The 21,908-nt window shown below is 38.5% G+C and overlaps 1 protein-coding gene across 2 annotated transcripts in view; it reads left to right on the top strand.

Annotated features, from left to right (window-relative positions):
* Positions 1 to 12,783, top strand: part of PREX2 (phosphatidylinositol-3,4,5-trisphosphate dependent Rac exchange factor 2) — a 285,113-nt gene extending 272,330 nt beyond the window's left edge. For both annotated transcript variants that reach the window (XM_041768878.1, XM_041768877.1), the window contains 2 exons: positions 664 to 731; positions 6,961 to 12,783. In XM_041768878.1, coding sequence (XP_041624812.1) covers positions 664 to 731; positions 6,961 to 7,006 — 114 coding nt within the window. In that variant the 3' untranslated portion in view covers positions 7,007 to 12,783. The remainder of the gene's footprint in view (positions 1 to 663; positions 732 to 6,960) is intronic.
* The last annotated feature ends 9,125 nt before the right edge of the window (positions 12,784 to 21,908 follow it).

The raw sequence follows: 21,908 nt of genomic DNA, 5'->3' as shown, positions 1-21,908 counted from the left end.
CGTAACTGAGATAGTGAACGGGAAGCTGTGATTTAAATTTATTTTGAATGATTCAGATGACTACTGAAATAAATATCAATCCCTTGGAAAAATATACGAGCATACTTTGGTTCTTAAAAGCATTAGTTATGAAAATGCTCAGGGTCACCTGGGTGGCTCAGTGGTTGAGTGTCTGACTTCAGTGCAGGTTGTGATCCCAGGGTCCTGGGATTGAGTCCCACATTGAGCTCCCTGCTTAGTAGGGAGTCTGCTTCTCCCTCTGCCTATATCTCTGTCTCTCATGAATAAATAAATAGAATCTTAAAAGAAAATAAAATATTCAGATTATGACTTCTCTCTCTCTTTTTTTCCCTCTCTTTTTCTTTTTAGATTTTATTTATTTATTCATGAGAAACAGGCAGGGACATAGGCAGAGGGAGAAGCGGGCTCCTCAGAGAGAGCCCGATGCGGGACTCGATCTGGTAACCCCAGGATCACGCCCTGAGCCAAAGATAGATGCTCAACCCCTGAGCCACGCAGGTGTCCCATGACTTCTCTCTTCTGCTTCTAGTCTCTCTTGATGTTAGGATACATCGTTGGGATAAGTTCGCTCAAATGTTAACAGTATATGAAATAATTACTAATAAGTATAGAGCTAAAAATTATTTTCCCTGCTTCTTTCAGGGAGCAAGAGTTCAGAACACAGCAAAGAATTTGGGGATCAGAGACCGAACCCCACAGTCTGCTCCAAGGTAAGTGACTCCCCAGGTCTGCTCTTTCACAGAGGGCTGGCCACAATTTCCCAGGCAGTATCACTCACAGCTATTGGCAGTTGGCCTTGGAAGCACTCTGTGGCTAAATGTGACTAGGCATAGTGGTCTCTGAATTCAGTGGAACATTAAGGGAACATTAACAAACTTAGAGGTAACAGATCAAAGTCTTGATATTATTCTGTTTTGCAAGTTCCATCATGAATTCAAAGACAAAAGGCCACATTAGTGCTACTAAAATTTGTATTCCAGCTGTACTGAACTACCAAAATGCCACTTTCATTTATTTTTTATGCCTCGGGCATGATTGCTTCTCCCACCTGTGTCGTATGAAAAACTCCTACTTAACCACAAACCCAACTTAGATGTCCTTTTCTCTTTGAAGTCTTGGTTGAGTTTTTTTTCCTCTTCCACTGCCTTATCATCTTGTACTGGTCTATTCTAGCCCTTATCATATTGTGTTATAATTATTGGACTCCTTGACCAACCTGAATATGAATTCTTTGGAGGCAGAGAATATGTTTTTTGATTTGACTCCTTGCTCATCATAGGCCTCTATAATAGACATTAAATATCTGATTTCAAGAATGTATGAATAAATAAATGAATGAATAAGCTTTTTCTTTGCAATGATACCAAATATTCACGGTTCACATAACATCAAAAGAGAGGACTCTAATCCACCTTTAGAATAAATGAACATGGAAACAGCCATCAAAGAAATGTTAATTTCATTTCCCCGGTGACAGGAGGGTAGGCAGCCAACTATCTTGAATTGGGGCAATATTAAATAATTTCTTTTACATTTGCTTGTTTTTATACATTGGCATTTCAACAAAAAGTAGCCTCCTCCAAGCACTGTGACAGACAAGACACTCTTTGTTTCTATTTACAAAGCAGTTACCAGAGTGAGAATGATGACTGCAGCATTTATGAAGTTATATTTCATTCTATAAAAGTATGTGGGCAGTGGAAGTACTTTCAAAAGGGAAAACACATTTTCCCCTTGAAAATGGATGGAGCACTCATGTTCTAATTGTGTTTTAGTGCTGAATCCTAACTCTATTTAATCCTCAAGTCTTGTTAATGTTATCTTTCATAGCTGATTAGGTTAGAAAGACTTTCTGTTGCTAAAGAATCATTTCACATAGGCATTCTCTCTCTTGCACCTTGAGCAGACACGGTATATTTGGATAACAGACCCAGTGAAGTGTTAAAATCCCAATAAGAAAACAAGATAATGGCTTAGCAAGGTCTTCTTAGCTAGAGCTTATAAACACTAATAAACAGTGGGGTTAAGATAAGACTTCAGCATCCTGATCAATAAACCAGTATGCAAGCTGAATACAAGAAAAGAACCCAATGAATTCACTCTTTTTCTTTATTGGGTTGTGTTTTAAAACACTTGAACTGAAACACGATGAAATGTGCCAGCTGTAAAGTTGACATTTTTTTACAAGAGAATAATAATCCCGAGAGAAATCTAGAGTAAATTTTAAATTTAATTCTATTTATTCTTTCACTCATTCTATAAATATTTATTGAAGACTTAAGAAATGCACAGCACCTGGGATGCCTGGGTGGCTCAGTGGTTGAGCATCTGCCTTCGGCTCAGGTTGTGATCTGGGGATCCTGGGATCAAGTCCCCCATCAGGCTCCCCGTGGGGAGCCTGCTTCTCCCTTTGCCTGTGTCTCTGCCGCTCTGTCTGTGTCTCTCATGAATAAATAAATAAAATCTTTCAAAAAAAGAAATGCACAGCACCCTGCTATGCCACATGGAGAACATAAACATGAGAGAGAGAAACAGTTCCAGCCCTTAAGGAGCTTTCAGGTAAAAAGATGAGATGACAAAATAACTGGAAGGAAAGGTAATATGTAAGAAGCCCTCTATGAGTGATATGGAGAGAGTGCTAAAGTCCTAGAGGGTTGGGGATCCTGCCCAGCCAGGAACCAGGATTCCTGCCCCAAAGACAACAAATTGAAGAACAAATTTGGCTCTCAAGGACAGGCCACCCATAGGCAAGCGTGGGGTAATGTTTCTGAAAATATCTTCGTGGAGGGGATAGAGTTTTCTGTCTCAGCCTGAGATAATATTTGGTTCAAATCCCTTACCAATCTCTACCATAGTCTTCCTTTCCCAATTCTTTCAATACTTAAAATTCACTCTGCAAACAATATATTGAATTTCTTCTATATGTTTGTAGATGTCAGACACTGTGTTAAAAGCTAGAAATAAAGACTTAATCCCTTCCACTAGTCAGTGGGGTGCAGTAGAGAAAACATTGAATGAAATGGAAACAGAATCCAAAGTGTAAGCACTGGGGCACATAAAGACACAGATTGCCATGAGAGAGAAGGGGCACATAACTCAGTCTAAGGATAAAGAGGGGAGGTTGCAGGGTATTCCTGGCCCAGTCAGCATGTAGTAGATGTCCTCCACAGCTGATGGAATCGCACCAGCGCCTAGGCAGCACATCTCACTCCAGGAACTATATACCCAGATCCCGATGACTGGTGATTGAATGTGATTTAAGAATGGAGCAAGGTGGGACCCCTAGGTGGCTCAGTGGTTTAGAGCCTGCCTTTGGCCCAGGGCATGATCCAGGAGTCCGAGAATCAAGTCTCACATCAGGTTCCCTTCATGGAGCCTGCTTTTCCCTCTGCCTGTGTCTCTGCCTCTCTCTCTCTCTCTCTCTCTCTCTCTCTCTCTCTCTATCTTTCTCTCTCTTTCCCCATGTCTCTCATGAATAAATAAATAAATAATCTTAAAAAAGAAAAAGAATGGTGCCAAGGTGAGGCTGGAGGCATAGGCAGCAGCTGGATCAGGAAGAGACATGTATGAGATATGAAGAGCACTGATATCAGATCACCTGAGTGGCTCAGTGGTTCAGCATCTGCCTTTGGCTCAGGTCGTGATCCCAGGGTCCTGGTATTGAGCCCCACATCAGGTTTTCTGCTCAGTGGGGGGCCTGCTTCTCCCTCTGCCTGTGTCTCTGCCTCTCTCTCTGTGTCATGAATAAATAAATAAAGTCTTAAAAAAAGAGTGCTGACTCCACTTGAAGACAATAGGGAGGTATTAAAATGCAATCTTCCTGTCTGGAAGATTTAAAATTTCAAATGTATCTCTGGGACCATTAAGAAGATCCATTCGAGGACAGCTAAGATTGAAGGCAGGAGCTTGAGCAGAGATTGTCGTGGTATTAAGGATAAAAAGGGAGAGGATGGTTCAAGAGATATCTAGCAGGTAGGATTAATAGTCTTTGGACGCTAATTGGATGAAGGAGGTTAGGGAAAAGGAAGATTCTAGAATGACCGCCAAATCTTTGGCTTGGGTGAGGACGACTCATCTCAGTAATATTGGGACTGAGGATCAATGGGACACCCATGTGAAGATGCCTTTGTGGGCAGTACCAACCAGGTTCTTCCCCTAACTTTCATGTGTTGCATCTTCAGAGGAATAAACTCATCTTTATCAAGAACCAGATATTCCTTTTTAGATGCAATGACATGCTGGTCTTATTTTTTTATTGTGTCACAAAACCTGTAAACTACTGTGCTATGCTGGCTTGATTTTCTTGATTTGCTTAATTGTGAAGCAGCCTTCTGTAGTGGTTACAAGTGAAAAACATGGGTTTGAGTTCCAGCTCTTGCTTGTGACCTTAGTTAGCCAGGTTGTTTATTTTCTGTGAGACAGTTTTCTCATCTGTAGGATAGGGGGAATCACCTTGGGACAGGTTATTATTGAAGCTTTAGCCTTCAAAAGAGGCATTTGCTTTGTGGCCTCCCTTAACGCAGCTTTTATTTATGCCATGTAGAAAGATGAAGGGCATGATGTAGAGATTGAAGTTTGAAAGTTCTACTTCCGGCCGAGTTGGATGGGGCGAGAAACACCAGCTCCAAGATGGCTGCCTGAGCCCAAACAGGAAAAGAAGAATGTGGAGCCGGGAACAAACCTTTCTGTGCAGGGGCACTGATGTGCATGAGTGGGATGAGGATACAACAAGGGTCCTACATGTTGGGCAAAGCAAAGCCTCCCATTACCTAACAGTTTAGCTGCCAGAAAAACAAATGCCTCCCTGCAGAGTAAAAGTCCAACTCTTAACTATTACATTTTGCTTCCCAACTTCATCTGCCTGTTCTAAATTCCCCAAGCCCCACAATTTCCATTACAAATGTGTCTGAACTCAAATAACCCTGAGTCACTTCCAAGAAGCCTCACAGAAGCTGAATCTGCCCAGCTCTGCAGTACCCAGAGCTATTATTTCATTAGGTGATCACAGGGAGTAGCCTTTTTGCCAATTTGCAAGGCAGACATTTCAAAGACTCGTCTACCCAGTGGCATTAGTTCCATTATGTGAAAACGTGCAGTGCAAGGTAATGGAATGTGATGGCGCAGCCCAGATCTCACAGGGTAGGACGTTCGCTACCCAGCTTACTGTTTCTGTTCTACCTGAGTAAGGCCACTGCCTGCCCACTCATTAGGCAGCGCTGTCAGGGAAATGAAAGGATAGAAATTAAAGAGGCAAAGAACTTTCCAATCATTCTATTATTCCAGCGCTGGCAATGCATTTTGAAGCAACACCGTATTTTTCAGCTGCAATGGCAGCTTTGAACTATATCTGCTCAATTTAATGTATTCTTTTCTCTGGGAAGGATGAAATAAGCTCTTCGGATGTGAGATGTCCTTATTTCAGTATTCATTTTCTTCCATGAAGATGACATATAGAGTATTAAGCACCTTTCAGACTTGAAATACATTTTGCAAGTCTCCCAAGGCAGTAACGTTTTCTGTGTGTTTCCAGACTATGAAAGTTTATTTTGTTAGCGAGGTTTCTAACTCAACATTCAAACTTTTTAATTCTTTCCCCCTTTGACTTAGAATTAGCATGGGATTAAATGTGGAAGGAAGAGGAAACCTGATTTGCTGAGTTTCTCAACAACTCATGTAAACTTTGTTCGATTTAATCTGTAAAAGAAGTGAATCACCACAGCTACCACTGAGTTTGGAATACTTTTTAAAACAAGCAAATTTGGGGCATCTGGGTGGCTCAGTCGGTTAAAGCAGACCTGTCTTCAGCTCAGGTCATGATTCCTGGGTCCTGAGATTGAGCCCCACATCGGGCTCCCTATTCATTGGGGAACTTCCTTCTCCCTCTCCCTCTGCTGCTCCCCTTGCTTTGCTCTCTCTCTCCGTCAAATACATAAATAAAATCTCAAAACAAATAAATAAATGGAGCAAAATTGAAACCTGTACTTAATATTTTTAGATCACAGAGGAAGCTCTGAAGCAGGGCTAGCATGACCACAGAACTATAGGACTTGTGATTGTAGTCCAACACCTGCCGGCTTAGTCAGCTGGTCTCCCAGGTTGTGCCTTCGGTGATGGGTTTGCCCCATATGGTCACTGGCTGTCTTGCAGCTGCTATGTGCCCCTTAATTCCATTCTGGAGCCAAGATCTAACCATTCAGAAGAATGCAGGGCTGCAGGAGCTTGTACCATCCCTAGTTCAGTCCCCTGCCCCTTGCCTTAATGCTGAATGACCTCAGACACCCAGATCTGGGATGCCAAGAGGGAGTGTTTCTGGGCACCTCCACAAGTTCCAGTAGATGCCTTGACCCACTTAAGTCTGCACCTGATTCTGCTGACAGGTGAGAGGAAGGGTGGGCAGAGCCAGGCAGATTTTCCTCAGGAAACGCACAATGATTATGCCTGTGAGGTTAGGACCCCACCACATCAGCCTGTTTATAACCAAAGAGATGGCACAAAGTGAAGCAAATTTCAAAAACTGGTCAGAAAATCAGTAGACCACTCTGAGCAGGTGCTCTTTTGCTACAAATTAATAATAATGATAGACAAGATGGTAATTATCATCATAATAATCATCTCCTAGAATTCAGAGAATCGAGTTTGCTGCCAGCAAGGTGAGCAGTCGGGGTTGGCAGCACTGGAGCAGAAGCAGCTGGTGCGGAAGAAGCAGCACTGCCTAATCGGTAGTCATCCAGATCTGCAAGGAGACATGGGTGTTTTCTGAATAATAGAACTGAAGTTTTGTAGTTTGCACATTCATACGTGATTTTTAGTAAAATAGGCAAGATGATCATGACTCCTGAACCAAGAAATCATTATCAATATCCTTTTTCTACCAGTAAAAACATCTCAGGTGATGGCAATATGCCAGACCCGTGTCACACTCTCCTGTGCCTCTTCTAGGCTCTACAAGCTGTGTGAGCCGCCTCCCCCCGTGGGAGAAGAATGAAGAGAATCCCCCAAGGAACCGGTCAAGCAGAAGCTTCTGAACACCAGACAGAGGACATGCTGGCTACATATTCTCCATTCAAGATAAAGAAATGACTTTTTTTTGTCTCACAATCCTTCACCATGGAGTAAATAACCAGTGTTCAACTTGTACTTGGATGTTTGTGCTGGCAACAGATCAGAGGTCATTCAGACAATTCGAAGCTTCACAAACTAATCTCTGTATGTATTGACACTAACTATTCATTTTTAGGGTAAAATTCATCCCTGGAGTTGATGAAAAAAAGAGAACAAATGAACGATTGTGCCTCCTCTCCCATTGATTAAAATTATGTTATTGTGTTTGTTTTCATCTTCTCTAAATGGGATCATGTAATATTTCCACTTGAAGAAGTCTTTCACTGAAGACACATGGACACACTTTCCAAATCCTCCTACAGAAATGTTACAGACAATAGAGACTGGGTTCTGTCATAGGTATTCAGTACCTCACCTGCATCAGAAAAGTAGTTCGTATGGGGTAGGTGAAGAGCATGTTTTACTGTTTCTCATAAGGCTTTATTTCTCAGTAAAAGAGAAGACAGCTGATTGAGGCTTCTACCAAGACTTCCTTCCAGACCCTTAGAAGTATCTCTTGTGCTGATGGACAGTTCCAGCATGCTGGTGGTGTCCTTGCTTCCTGAAATGGCAGGGCTTCCTTGGCCATGCGCACTGGGGCTCCGCCACAGGTGGCCAGGGGTGGGGAGCAGCAGCAGTCTGAGAGGTGGGGGGGGGGGACGACAGTAGGGTAAAGGAGGAAATTTAAGCCCATTTAAAAATTCAACCTGTAACTTAGAAAGATACCTAAAATCCTTACTTTATTAAGGCTTTCATATGAGATGTGAGACTCAGAATATACCATGCTGAGTATTTTTCTATCAAGGTATGTGTATAACATGAAAATAAAGCTTTATTTGTGGAATTTTAAAAGGAGTAGTAGCGACCTTGATGACATATGGAAGCACGAGGTATATTCCACTTTCTTTCTAAAGTATGTGTAATGTTTATCATCTCTGTGTTGATAAAATAACATTGTTTTTAACATAATGAATACATGGTATTGATTTTTGAGTCTATAATTTTCAAAGCAATTAAAATGCCCTGTGATTGTGCTAATTATATGGATTTAGACTAATTTAGTATGTGAAATGCTTTTCATAACTAAAGTATATACAGACCGTTATTAAATTTTAATTTATGAAATTTGATTATGATTTTCAAATGATCATTAAAAACCTTCACCACTAGCAGTTGTGTATTGAATAACAAAAATACCATGTTACATATGTATGAGGTATTCATTCATATACTGGTCAAGCTGATAAAAATTGTTCTTTGGCACAGAAACACTTAAGATTTTTGCAGTACGTCCCTATATAAAATGAGAAATAAAGAAACAAACTCCAAAGGTTTCAAAGAAAAAGTTGAATGCTTTGAGTTTAATGAGGATATGACCCTTAACACAAATATCTATAGTAAGCATATCTGAAATTCCAGGGATTTAACATTCTTGATATTGTTAACAACTGATCCTGAAGGTCCATGGCATTAGTATTTCGTGATTTTCCTGTGCTGAGAAATTGATGACATTCCATGCAGGCTAACGAAGGAGCAAAACTGATCAACTAGGTAGTATTTTTCATAATGTCACTACTGTTTTGTAATCACCATCCTGGAAGACTTATTTCTCATTAGAAGGATGAAGAGGTCACTTAAGCACTTCAGTCATACTTTGCTATGTTTCATGGGGGAAATTATCTGCTATTATGGTATGTATAAATTAGCATATTTTTAAGGATATAATCTCTATCTAATGGAATGTGCTTAATTTTTAACGGTTAAATGTAGTGTAAGTGTACCATCGATCAGAGTGCTTGCTACTTATTAAAGGCTCAAAAGTTAGCAATGCTTTATATTATCATCAGTCACTGTCATGTTTTATTATAATGAAAATTGTAGCTAACATTTAAGTAATTACTGTGTGCCAAGCCATACTTCCAAGTGATTTACCCCTATTTTGTTGTTATTGCTTCACTAATCCTCACAACGATTTGGGGTGGTACTCTTTTCATCACCCCCATTTCACAATTGAGGAACTGAAGCACAGAAGGGCCCAGTGATTCTCCCAAGGCCACCTGACAAGTGGTAGAGAAGCAGGATTTAAACCCAGGAAGTCTGCCTTCTTAACATATTATGCTGCTTCTTCTTATTCATAGAAGAACTGTTGTTAATATTACCAATAATTTGTTAGTAAATTTGGAGTTATGTAGGATGTGTTGCCATTAAATTATACACACTTTACACTGAGGGAAAAGTGAGTGGAGATACGTAAAAAAGCCTTTCATATGTAAAAATCATAGGACTTCTTAGACAATTTTACCATTCTGGATACACGTTTTGAGGCAATGCGGTGCTGTTGCAACCTGAAAAAATAGATTCCTCGTAATTGAAGATAACAGTTTTAGATATGTTTTGAAAGTCTGGAGAAGTATATTATATAAAATGTGACTGATTCCAAAACAGCGGTAACAATAAAAAATGTCCAATGAATGAATGAATGAAGACAGTTTTTCAATGCTATAATGTACCTCCATGTGACATTGGACATTTAACTGGCCTTCAGTTTTTAGGATGGGTTTACTTACTGTTCACATAGTCCTCTACCTAACTGCTCACGCGCTCTCCTACAACTCCTATAAACGTTACTAACGCCTACCAACAGTTCTTCCAAGTACGGTGTTTGGACATTTCCCTCTCTTCCCCTAAACGTAAAGGTCGTGTGAACAAATTTTGGTTCTTAACATAGGATTTCTAACCAGTAATCCATCGTCAATACATCTTAAATATCCCACCATATCTTATAAGGTTACTAACATTAAATATTACAAAACAAATATAATATTAACAGAATGAGCAATTTGAAGAGACTAGAATTCTACATCTATTTCCATTACTGTATAACGAGAAAGAAGGAAGGAAAGAAACAAAGAATTCCTGTATAGGTTTTATTTATATTGGATATAAAGTCAAATTAAAGTCAAATTTAGAAGGTAAGCTTTATTTTATGAGCCAATATCCTCATCTGAAGAGTCTCACACTATTTTCTGTCTCTTTAAATCACATTCTTTCAGTGGCTTCAGTTCCCTATGCATTCAGTTGTCACTCTTCTTGCAGTAACAAGGTTTAATTTAAAAACAGGCTAATGTCTTATGATTTTATAATATATATGATATTGTAATGATACTGGTTCTGACTCTATTGATTTAAATTTTGTGATAGCTAACTAAATTCAGTATGAAATGAAATTATCCTTGGTACTAACTAGAAAAGTCAAGGCAATGAATAGGCAAAAAAAAAAAAAAAAAAAAAATCCTGAGGGATGCATTAACTAATTTAAAAAAATAAACTATTTTGAGGGCACCTGGCTGGCTCAGTCAATAGAGTTACTCTTAATCTTAGGATTGTGAGTTCAAGCCCCACATTGGGTGTAGAGATACTTAAAAAATAAAATCTCGTAAAAAAGAAAGACTATTTTCAACCCTCCACGCAATATAGTTTTTTGGAAAAAAATAATATTTAGGGAGTTGAGAGTTACTCTATGTATTTGATAATAATGCATTCGTATTTAAAGTACTAAAGTATTCCTTGATTAGTTCATATAGATATTTTCCTATGTAGCATGATTTAGGACAGATTACAGGGCATATTTTTATGCACCTATATTTCTTTAAAAAACATAATATTGAAGTTTAAAATGAATAACCCTACTTCTTAAGTCATTCTACTTTGCATTTTACTTTAAAGGTTATTTTCAGATTTTCTTCAATAGTGGTATTTACTAATATGGAAACTAACGTTTTGTATGATTAAATTGCTTCTGAATTTTTGGAAACTGTGTTTAATTCTTAAAGAATTATTTTTAAGTGAATTAATATACTAAATTATAGTTTAATTACTTTCCTGAAGCCAGTGATAGTGATTTCATGTGTATGTATGTGTGTGTACACATATGTATATGTATCATATGTATATGCACACACACATACACAAATAAACATATATACCAATTTGCTGAATGAATTGTCGGTTGTTCTGCTTCAGTATAAAGGCAAAAGCTTTTGAAATGGCTTAGAATGATCTGAAGTTCGATTAAGAAAAATATTCTGTATGCTATCAGTTTTTTGAAGTTTCAGTGATGAATCTCAGAAAAGTGTCACCCTACATGAAGCAGAAGAGGTGGGGAAAAGTTATGAGAGGAGTCGGCCCAATACAGGGCTCAGGCTATCCTTTTACGTATAGTGGTTGCAATCTTCCTATGTGCTGTAATTCTGTAACTGTTATTACATTTAGTCTTTGGTTTTAAATTTTTCTTACTACTTCAGGCCTTTGCTTTTAACGGTGATCTCAGCATTCCCATCGCCACATTGCACACACATGGAAGGTTGTAAAAGTACAGCCTATGCATTCTCTCACTATTGTTCCATAAACCTACAGCCTACTTCACTAAGGATAGCTTGCTTTTCTCACTGAGAAGAGACATTTGAAGTCTACTAAGATAGAGTTAGAGATCCTATATCTCTATAGACATTTTTATATGCATATATTTGCTACTTATTTGTTTTTGTGATGATACATTATAGAAATTACTTAGATTCTCATGTCTTGTTTTGGATGAAGAGATGAAATATGGAGTTCTTCAATATATTGAATGTTCTGTAGACTTCAGATTTGTCTAAATACATAGTACACGTACCTGGCAGGCCACCTTTTGATGGCTGACAATAGTTTCCCACTCAGTTTGGTATCAATTTACCTAACTTTGCCTTCCAGAAGAAGTAGCTGGTTAAGAACAAAATTATTGAATTTTCAAGTGATATTTCTACTAAAATAGAAAGCTTTGGACAGTTTTACCTGCAAATAACAGAATAAATACCCACTCATGTATTCGTTCCACAAATATGTTTGAGAATTCACTGTGTACAAGGCATAGCCAGTGGGTCTCTTTTTTTGTGTTGGATGTGTTTGGTTCAAAAACCTTCTCAATATCTCTTTTGTGTTAATGGTCGCTTGTGTCTTTTACTTGAAATGACATTATCTGTAATGCAAACCTATTCTAATACCTTGTAGGTATATATACTGTATGAAATCAAGAATACTAAGTTGGAAAAATGCTTTAGAAAACATACATTTAAATTTGAATTATCTAATGCCTCATGCAAATTTCTTAGAGTTTCAGATGAATATATATTTTTGTAACTGCCAAGTAAATGAGTAGATCATAGCTTTTGCTTAAAAAATATTTTTATAAGTATTCAGTTGAAAGTTAGTTACTTTATGTATTTGGATATAATTTACATTTCAGTATTTTAAATAGTATTCATTATTTTAAAAAGTATTTTACTATTATTTTACTATTTTAAATAGTAAAATATCAAATTTGTTCTATAAATAGTAATTCTTAAAAAAAATAGTAATTCTTTTGAAAATATTCATATTTAACATTGTATAACAGCCAAAATGTAGCAATAAATTTCACCTGAGTGTGTTATTATAAGCAGTCAATTTTTCCTTTGTAAAAGATACATGTAACATAGTTTCATTCAGGACTTTGTGAATGGTTAAAATGATCGAAGTGCATTATGTATTTTTATATCATTTAATTTTGTCTGCATAAAAGACTAGAATAGTAGCATTGTATCATTAACGTCAATAATAATAAAGCAAAATGTAGTAAGACCATTTCAGCTACTTTCCACTTAAATTTTTTTAACCAGTCTCTATTATGTTCTTACCTGTTTGGGAGACAAAAATCCATGAAACAGAAATTTTCACCCATTAAGAGTTCACAAGCCTGACAGAAGAAACTTGGTACACATATGAAACAAATCTACAAACCTGAGCCAAGGTAAGTTATAGAGACAGTAACTGCTAGGAAAGGGACAGGAAAAGAAGTTTAATATGGGCCACAGCATAGGAAAGGTTCACGGGAGATACAAGACTTGTGCTGTTTCTAGAATTAACTAGCTAATCTTTCAAGATTATTCAGTATATACTATGTATAAGCCCCAGTCCTAGTTGCTGAGGGTGTTATAAATGCACATAATTCCCAAACTCTGCAGTTAAAGAATGTGGTGTATCTATTTTATAACAATAGAGCATTATAGGGGCAACTGGCTGGCTCAGTGGAGCATACAACGTTGATCTCAGAGTTGTGAGTTAGGGCCCCATGCTGGGGGTGGAGCCTACTTAAAAAAAAAAAAAAAAAAAGAATCATGAAATCCCAGGGAGGAGTTTGGAAAGCGTGTATGTTGTTGATTGTGGAGGCAACCTCCGAAAATTCAAAAGAAATAATCATTGAAGGAAACAAAAATCAATAACTAGACTGTGTTTTTTGGAGATTGCTGGTATTACCTGAGATTGCAAAACTGATTACAGTAAAAAGAAGGAAATGGAATCAGCAAGGACAGGTGATTTGTTTTAAAACAGCATTCCAGACACTGGTATTCTGGAGATGCTATTAAGATATACCTAAAGTATTTTGTGGTGAAAATATGCTTTAAAAACATGAAATTTAACAGGTGTTTTTATCATAGGATTTATCTAACCTTTTATTTAAAAAAAAGATTTTATTTATTTATTCATGAGAGAGAGACAGACACAAGCAGAGGGAGAAACAGGCCCCACGCAGGGAACCTGACATGGGACTTGATCCCGGGAATCCAGGACCACACCCTGGGCCTAAGGCAGCACTAAACTGCTGAGCCACCCAGGCTGCCCTCTAACCTTTTAATATACTTGTGAAAAATCCTTACTTTGGAGGAGAGGGGTGCAATACCGTGTTTTTCAAACTTACTAGAGGGTAGGACATATTTTATAAAAGACTTGTGGTACTGGGGGCCTCGGTCTGTTGAGATTCTGACTCTTGATTTAGCTCAGGTCATGATCTCAGGGTCATGGAATTGAGCCTGCCTGGGGCTCGGCATGTAGTCTGCTTCCTCTCTCTCTTTTTCTCAAATAAATAGATAAAATCTTTTCAAAAGGTTTATTAGTATTTTCTTGGGATACAAATATTCAGCAAAGCACAATTTGGGAAAAAAATTCTCGAAATTTCATGATAACATGAAGGAGGAAAAAAGGCAAATACATTAATAGGAGATAATGCAACCTTTACCTGATGGGAGTACCATCAAGGCTTACAGGAAAAAATGACAAATATTGACATAAATAAACAGTAACAGTGGATTAAGATTAAAAGCAGGCTGTGATGTTTTATTATCTCACCATTCATCTATGTTCAGGATATCAAGAGGCAAAGAAGAGCTTATTTCATTCAGAAATGCAATGGTCTCCTCTCCTTTCTAACCATTTTAGCCCTGTAATGTGATCAGATGCTGGAGGAGAGGACACTTTATGATGTCAGTCCTTGGCTCCAGTCGGCCATGTTTTCTGAACTAAATTTGTAATTTGCCAATGGCTACGTCCAGGGTGTCTTGAGTTAGATGACTTAAAAATAAAAGATGAATTTCCTCTTCACAAAACGTATTTTAAAATTTGCTAAGTTTAGGGTTTCCCAGACTGGCATTGATTGGACATTTGAACATGACTGGAATGCAGTAATACAAAATATCTCACTGATTGTTGAAAGGTAGGTCTTGATAACATGAATGTCCAAGTCATCTCTAAGATTCCTTGGGATCAGGAATCTTCAGATATAAGTGTGGGCTCCTTCACTATTAATTAAAGAGGATGCATGGGAAGAAGTTTCAGCATAAGACTCTAGAAATTAGCAAGCCATAGAGTTCTTAGACTCTCTGCCCTTGACTCACTATGTTGCTTTTATTTAGGAATGACCTGTGAACTCCTTGCCAGAAGAGTGATGAAATATATTATTCCAGGGCTGTGCACTCAGAGAAAAAAGGCAGTGATCACCCCATGATGTAATAGAGTGCTCTGTTTAGGGCATGTTAGTTCAGAAGGATGAAGACAACTGAGGGCATAAAATATGGACAAAGTGTAAGTAAGGACATGCAGAGATTGATTGCCAGGAATATTAGGTCCATTAAAAACTGCTGCTGCTCTCTGTGCCCCCATGTTGACTGTTGAAAATATTTACCTGAGAAGCTAGACGTTAGGACATTACCTAACTCTAGCAATGAGGGGTCTGGAAACTGTAACTAAACATAGAGAAAATAGGTCTGTTGATGATATGAAAATAGGCTTGTATATGCCCCTTGAAAAACTTATTTGAATTGTATAAAGTATTAGTTGGAAGGTTAGCTACGATAAGCTTTTTTTCCCCTACTTTTTAAAATTGAAATTCACATAACATCAAATCAACCATTTGATTGATGGTTGGACACAATTGAGTGGCATTTTGCACATTCACAATGTTGTGTAGTGGCCACCTCTACCCAGTTCCAAAATAGTTTCATTACCTCCAGACAAGTTCTTTATTTTATTAAAGATTTATTTCAAGATAATCATAGATTCACATTTTTGACAAAGTTGCAAAACCGGTTCAATGGAGGAAGGATAGGCTTTTCAACCAGTGGTGCTAGGACAGTTGGACATCATAGACATAAATATGATTCTTGAACCCAACATTACACCTCATATAAAAATTAACTCCAAATAGATCTTGGGCTCAAATGTAAAATAGAAAGTTATAAAGATTTTAGAAAAAAATATAAAAGAAAACTTTCAGGAGCTAGCTATAGAGTTCTTAGTCTTGACGCAAAAAGCATGATCCATAAAAGGAAAAGTTGATAAATGAGAACTTATCAAAATTTAAAACTTTTTTCTATTTTAAGGACTATGTGAAGACAGTGATAAGACAAGTTACAGACTGGGAGAAAATAGTTGCAAACTACATATCTGACAAATTAGTGTCTTAAAGCATGTAAAGAACTCTGCAAATAGCCAGTTGCAAAAGGTTTCCTACTGTATGATTCCATTTACATAGCATTCTTGAAATGGCATAATTATAGAAATGGAGAACAGATTAGAGGGAAGGAAGGAAGGAAGGAAGTGGGTGTGTCTATTCATAGGCAACAAGAGTGATCTTTGTGATGATGGAGTCTTCTCCCACTTGACAGTATTAATGTTGATTTCCCGGTGGTAGAACTGTCTATTTTTTTTTTTTTTAAGATGTTACTTTTCAAGGAAACAGAGTAAATGTTAAATTTCTCTGAATTATTTATCAGAACTGATGTGAATCTACAATAATCTTAACAAAATTTCCTATTAAAAATATAGAAAAAGGGCAGCCCGGATGGCTCAGCAGTTTAGTGTGGCCTTCAGCCCAGGGCATGATCCTGGAGACCCAGGATTGAATCCCACGTCAGGCTCCCTGCATGGAGTCTGCTTCTCCTTCTGCCTGTGTCTCAGCCTCTCTCTCTGTGTGTCTCTCATGAATAAATAAATAAAATCTTTAAAAATATATATAGAATAAGAGGACACCTGGGTAGCTCAGTGGTTGAGCGTCTACCTGCAGCTCAGGGCATGATCCCGGGTCTGGGCATCAAGTCTCACATCAGGCTTCATGGAAGGAGCCTGCTTCTCCTTCTGCCTATGTCTCTGCCTCTGTCTTTGTGTTCGTCATGATTAAGTAAATAAAATCTTTTAAAATATAAATATAGAATGAGTTTTAGATGACTTTCAAATGATAGCTTAAAGGTAGTTTTATTGGGGCATTTGGGTGGCTCATTTGGTTGAGCATCCGACTCTTGATTTAAGCTTAGTTCGTGATATCAGGGTCATGATATCAGGCCCCACATTATGCTCCATGCTGAGCTTGGATCCTGCTTAAGATTCTCTTTTTCCCTCTTCCTCTGCTCCCCACCCCACCCCCGCTGGAGCTTTCTCTCTCAAAAAAAAAAAAAAAGATTTTTATTAGTAAGGAAAATAAAATCACATTCTGAGATAGAGGCTAATAAACATGATTTTCTTCTTTATTATTCTTTCCTCCCAGCATTCATTCATTCAAAGAGTCAACTGTTCAAATTGAGCACCCACTCTGTGGAGGCATGGTGTTGGGATTGAGCATACCCTGTTCACCCTTCAAGGGCCCTTGAGGAGCTCATATTTTATATGTGTGGCAAACTCATGGCCAGATATACAATCTACTACTCTGATTTAGAGGCTCAGTCCAGCCCTTAATAGCTCTGTAACCATGGACAAGTTACTTCTTTGACCCTCAGACTCCCAGAGCTGTAAAACTGTAATAACAATACCACTTACTTCAAAGGGCAGTAGCATGAATTAAATGAAATAGTGGAGGTTAAGAATTTAACACTGAGCTTGGCACCTGGAAACACTCTAATGTTCACTAGATAACAGACTATTAAGTGTTTTTATGAGGTTGAACTAAAATAAAAGTAGGAGGAAAGACTCTGCAGAATTGTTTTCTTCAGACCCATGGCTTATTTGAGGAAGAAAGAGATGAGACTGGAGGGTTTAGCTGCAGTTGGAAAGCATGGTATGCCATGCTAAGGAGTTTGTAGTTTATCTTATGGGCAGTGATGAACCTTTGGAGTTTTCAAGCAGGTAGACAAATGAGATGATCAAAAGAGTTAACATATACAGCAGTGCAGTTAGAAGGCTGTTAATGATGAAAATAGTGTTTCTCAGAGTGGGATTCTCAGGCCACATGCTCTGAGACTCTCTAGAGTCTCTGGAAGGATTATGTTCAGGGATTTTAATAAACTTTACAGATGATTCTTTTTGCACTTTTGGGTTTGAGAATCCTGATCTAAAGACAAGTGATGGAATTCTCAAACAAAATCATATCAGCGATAATAGAGAACAGGGGGAGTTTTGAGAAATATTTAAGGAGTGGATTAGCAAGATTTGTTCATCCATAGGATGTGGGGAAGTAAATTAAAGGAAGGAAGGAAGGATGTTGCCAAAGTTTTTAGCTTGGACAATTGACCTATGGAGAGCTAAGGATAAAATCCTGTAACACTAAAATTTAAGCAAAAGAAAAGATGCTGTGAATTAAATCTGAAAGAAATATTTGAAGTAGTTGTGAGGAGATTCAAGAAAATGGGTGGTCATGGAAGTGAAGAAAATAGAGTTCAAAGAGGGAATTGTCAAATGATTCAAGGATCATAAGTATGATGAGAAACAAAAAGGGCATTTGGACCTTGAGTTACTTTTTTTTTTTTTTTTTTGCCTTTTCTTTGTCTTTGGTTGCAAACATCTTAAAAGCTTGCTTGGGGGCAGCACGGGAGAGGGGGGGCGCTCAGCGGTTTAGCACCGACTTCAGCCCATGACGTGATCCTGGGGACCAGGGATCAAGTCCCACGGAGCCTGCTTCTCCCTCTGCCTGTGTCTCTGCCTCTCTCTCTCTCTCTCTCTCTCTCATGAATAAATAAATAAAATCTTAAAAAAAAACTTGTTTGTAATATCAAAGAGTGCATATATATATATATATATATATATATATATATAGCAATTAACAATGATCCCAAGAGTGCCTAGTGCCAGCACTGGATGATACACCTATATAAGTCCAGTTCCTTCGGTATAAGTAGTAGAAACCAAAGTGTGACTAATTTTAACACCAAAACAAAACATAAAAAGGGTGAAGCAAAGTTGATAAATACTGTAGGTAGATCTGTGGGGCAAGACCAGTCAGTCCCCAGTGTTCAAATAATGTCATCAGAAATTTCTGATTATCTCACTTTGATTTAGCCCCTTTCTCAACCAACTCTGCTGTAATAACAGCAGATTGGCCACCAACATCACGAAGCTTTTATTTCACAGTTTACCAATATCAATGAAAGGGAACTTACCAAAAGTTGCAGCAAAACTCCTGCTTGCTTCTGATCGGTCTAACCAGTCATGTGACTTCCCTTTAACCTAATCACTAGAGCCAAACAGATGCTGTACTCTCATTGGCAAGGATTGCATTGTCTGTCTCTTGATTAAGAGTAGGAGTTGTCAGAGGATTCCCAAAAGAAAATCAGAGTGATATTATCAGAAGCAGGAATGGAGGGATGCCTGCGTGGCTCAGTGGTTGAGCATCTGCCTTCAGCTCAGGTCGTGATCCCAGGATCCCACATCAGGCAACCCACAGGGAGCCTGCTTTTCCCTCTACATATGTCTCTGCCCATGTCTCTGCCTCTCTCTGTGTATCTCTCATGAATAAATAAATAAAATCTTTAAAAAAAAAAAAAGGAATAGATCCTGGTCAGACATAAACAACAGATGGCCACAGGAGTAGTACTAGAGTATTTATGTGCCAATCTTAATTACATGCTTTATCTTGCTCTGATATGTTCATCAGTGTATTTCCATTTATGAGAATTTCCTGATATTCTAAACCTAGAACAGGAAACTGGTAGTAGTTATCTTTAAAAGACATGCTTGGTCTAAAGCCAAATTATAGTAGGTTATATACAGACCAGATGAGAACAATGCAACTATAATTTTTTTTATTTTTTTATTTTTTGGTAAAATTGGTAGAAAAGAGGGTGCCTGGGTGTTAGAGTCAGTTGAGCATGGGATTCTTGATTTTGGTTCAGATTATGATCTCAGGGTGGGACGATTCCTGGTGCTGAACCAGGAGTCTGCTTGAATCTCTCTCTCTCTTGCTCCCTCCAAAATAAATAAAATATTTTTTAAAAATAAAAGTAAATTGGGCAGGCTGGGTGGCTCAGCTGTTTAGCACCGCCTTCAGCTCAGGTCGTGACCCCCCGGGGTCCTGGGATCGAGTCCCACATCGGGCTCCCTGCATGGAGCCTGCTTCTCCCTCTGCCTGTGTCTCTGCTATGCCCTCCCTCTGTGTGTGTGTGTGTGTGTGTGTGTCTCTCATGAATAAATAAATAAAATCTTTAAAAAAATAAAATAAAATAAAAATAAATTAGTAGAAAAGGAAAAGGAGAGAGCTGGAGCTACAGTTTGAATAAGGGGCTGTGTAGGGACACATGGGTGACTCAGTCAGCTGAGCCTCTCACCCTTGATTTCGGCTCAGGTCATGATCTCAGGGTTGCAGGATGAAGCCCCAGGTCCGGCTCAGGGCTCAGCATGGAGACTGCTTGTCTATCTCTCTCTGCTCCTCCCCCTGCTTATGCTCATATACTCTCTAAATAAATACATAAAATCTTTTTAAAAAGAGAGAGATTGTGCAAAGTGAGTGTTTGTTTGTTTTTTAGCTTATAGGCAAGGAATCAACGGAGAATTACTTCTCTGTTAAGAATGAAAATGCTTAGTTTTTTTTTTTCCTATGTAGCTATTAGGTAAAATGCTTTTCACAATAAGGGTATGTAAATACACATCTCTTGGACTTTTATTTGGCTTTGGCCCTTAGAGACACATTACTCAAGTGTAAGTTTCAGATGTGAGACCTTGGTAGAGACCATGTTTTGTGGGAAAATGGGTTTGGGAGTCCCAGTACATATTTGGCAGATTGATGGTCTGAACACGAGCTCCATACTTGTATCAGAATCCTCTGAATGTTGAAAATGCCAATATAGCTAGCTAAACGATGCAGATTTTTATATTTAAATTACATGCATTATTGTCCACAGAATGGAAGTATTCTTAAAAAGTAAACAGGGTAAAGAAAGTCTGAGGCACGCTATTTTGAATTCAGATCTAAACAGTAGCTACAGTGTATAATTCTGAACTTATCCTTGACCATTGATTCTGGGATAGAATAAAAAATCAGAAGCAGAAGTACTAGATGATTATTACCAGGGTAGTAATCACTGCGAAAGATAACAAGTATCAGTGACTTTGAATTTTAACTTTGTAAGTCTGAAATCCAGAAAGAAATGCATCTCGTGCACTCTAAGTAAAAAAAGATGAAAAGCTATTACACAGTGTTTTCACATTTGACGTTATAAATCACAAAGACATGTAAGAGGCATTGCCCACAGCTTTTCTCAAGCCTCCAGGATATATTTCAAGCATCTTTTGGAGTGACTTTAACCCACTGTCACTTTATTCTTCAACCAAAGGAGAAAAGGGAAAAGACTGTTATTAAGTTTCATTTTTCCCAGGACCATTTCATCAAAGTCTATGAGATCACTGAACAGAGTTAGCAGCAGCCTGAGCCCAGGGCCACAGACAGCAAATGATGCCAAATTCACCTGTAGGGAAGAGGCAGAGTGAAAAGTTATCAGAAATATCTTATATTAGCATTTAAATGGACATTGGTTAAGGGAATGGTCAGAACAAGCCAGTTGTTTGAGAAAACTGAAAACGTGCAAACTTGATTGCAGTTCCTGCCAATGCTCAAGGGAGTAACGCCATTTGAAATGTTAAAGTTTTGTTTAAAGATTTTATTTATTTATTCATGAGAGACACAGAGGAGGCAGAAGCAGGCTCCTCGCAGGGAACCCGACGCAGGACTCGATCCCAGGACTCCAGGATCACGCCTTGAGCTGAAGGCAGACGCTAAACCACTGAGCCACCCAGGGATCCCGAAATGCTAAAGTTGAATCACACCTCTGTTTCTAAAATCCTGAGTATTATGATGTTAAATGTAGAGACTATGGAAAATGTCAGAAAGGAGATGTATAAGGAGATTTTCTACATCTAAGGCGATAGTGACCTGGCTGATGGAAGGAATGTTGCTGATCCTGGCTGGCGGAGTGTGGGGGGCCCAGCAGGTGGTAGTAACCCTGTCTTTTATTTTCTGTATTCTGATGTTTTGACATCTGGGGCCTTAGCGACTCTGGAGGAACTGCCCTCCCCAGGGTTACCCATTTCCCTGAGGTAGTAAACCCTCAGCAGCCGGTGTGCTTTTCAAATATAAACAAGCCAGTGGAGAGCCCAGATCTCCAGATCTCCAGCCACCTCCTCAAATCAGGCTCTCATACTCAGGGTCATTACCTCCTGGCCCTAATCACTCCAGG

Source organism: Vulpes lagopus, chromosome 9 (assembly GCF_018345385.1).
Source record: "Vulpes lagopus strain Blue_001 chromosome 9, ASM1834538v1, whole genome shotgun sequence".
In the NCBI taxonomy this organism is placed as follows: domain Eukaryota; kingdom Metazoa; phylum Chordata; class Mammalia; order Carnivora; family Canidae; genus Vulpes; species Vulpes lagopus.
This window is presented reverse-complemented; position numbering and strand designations above follow the sequence as displayed.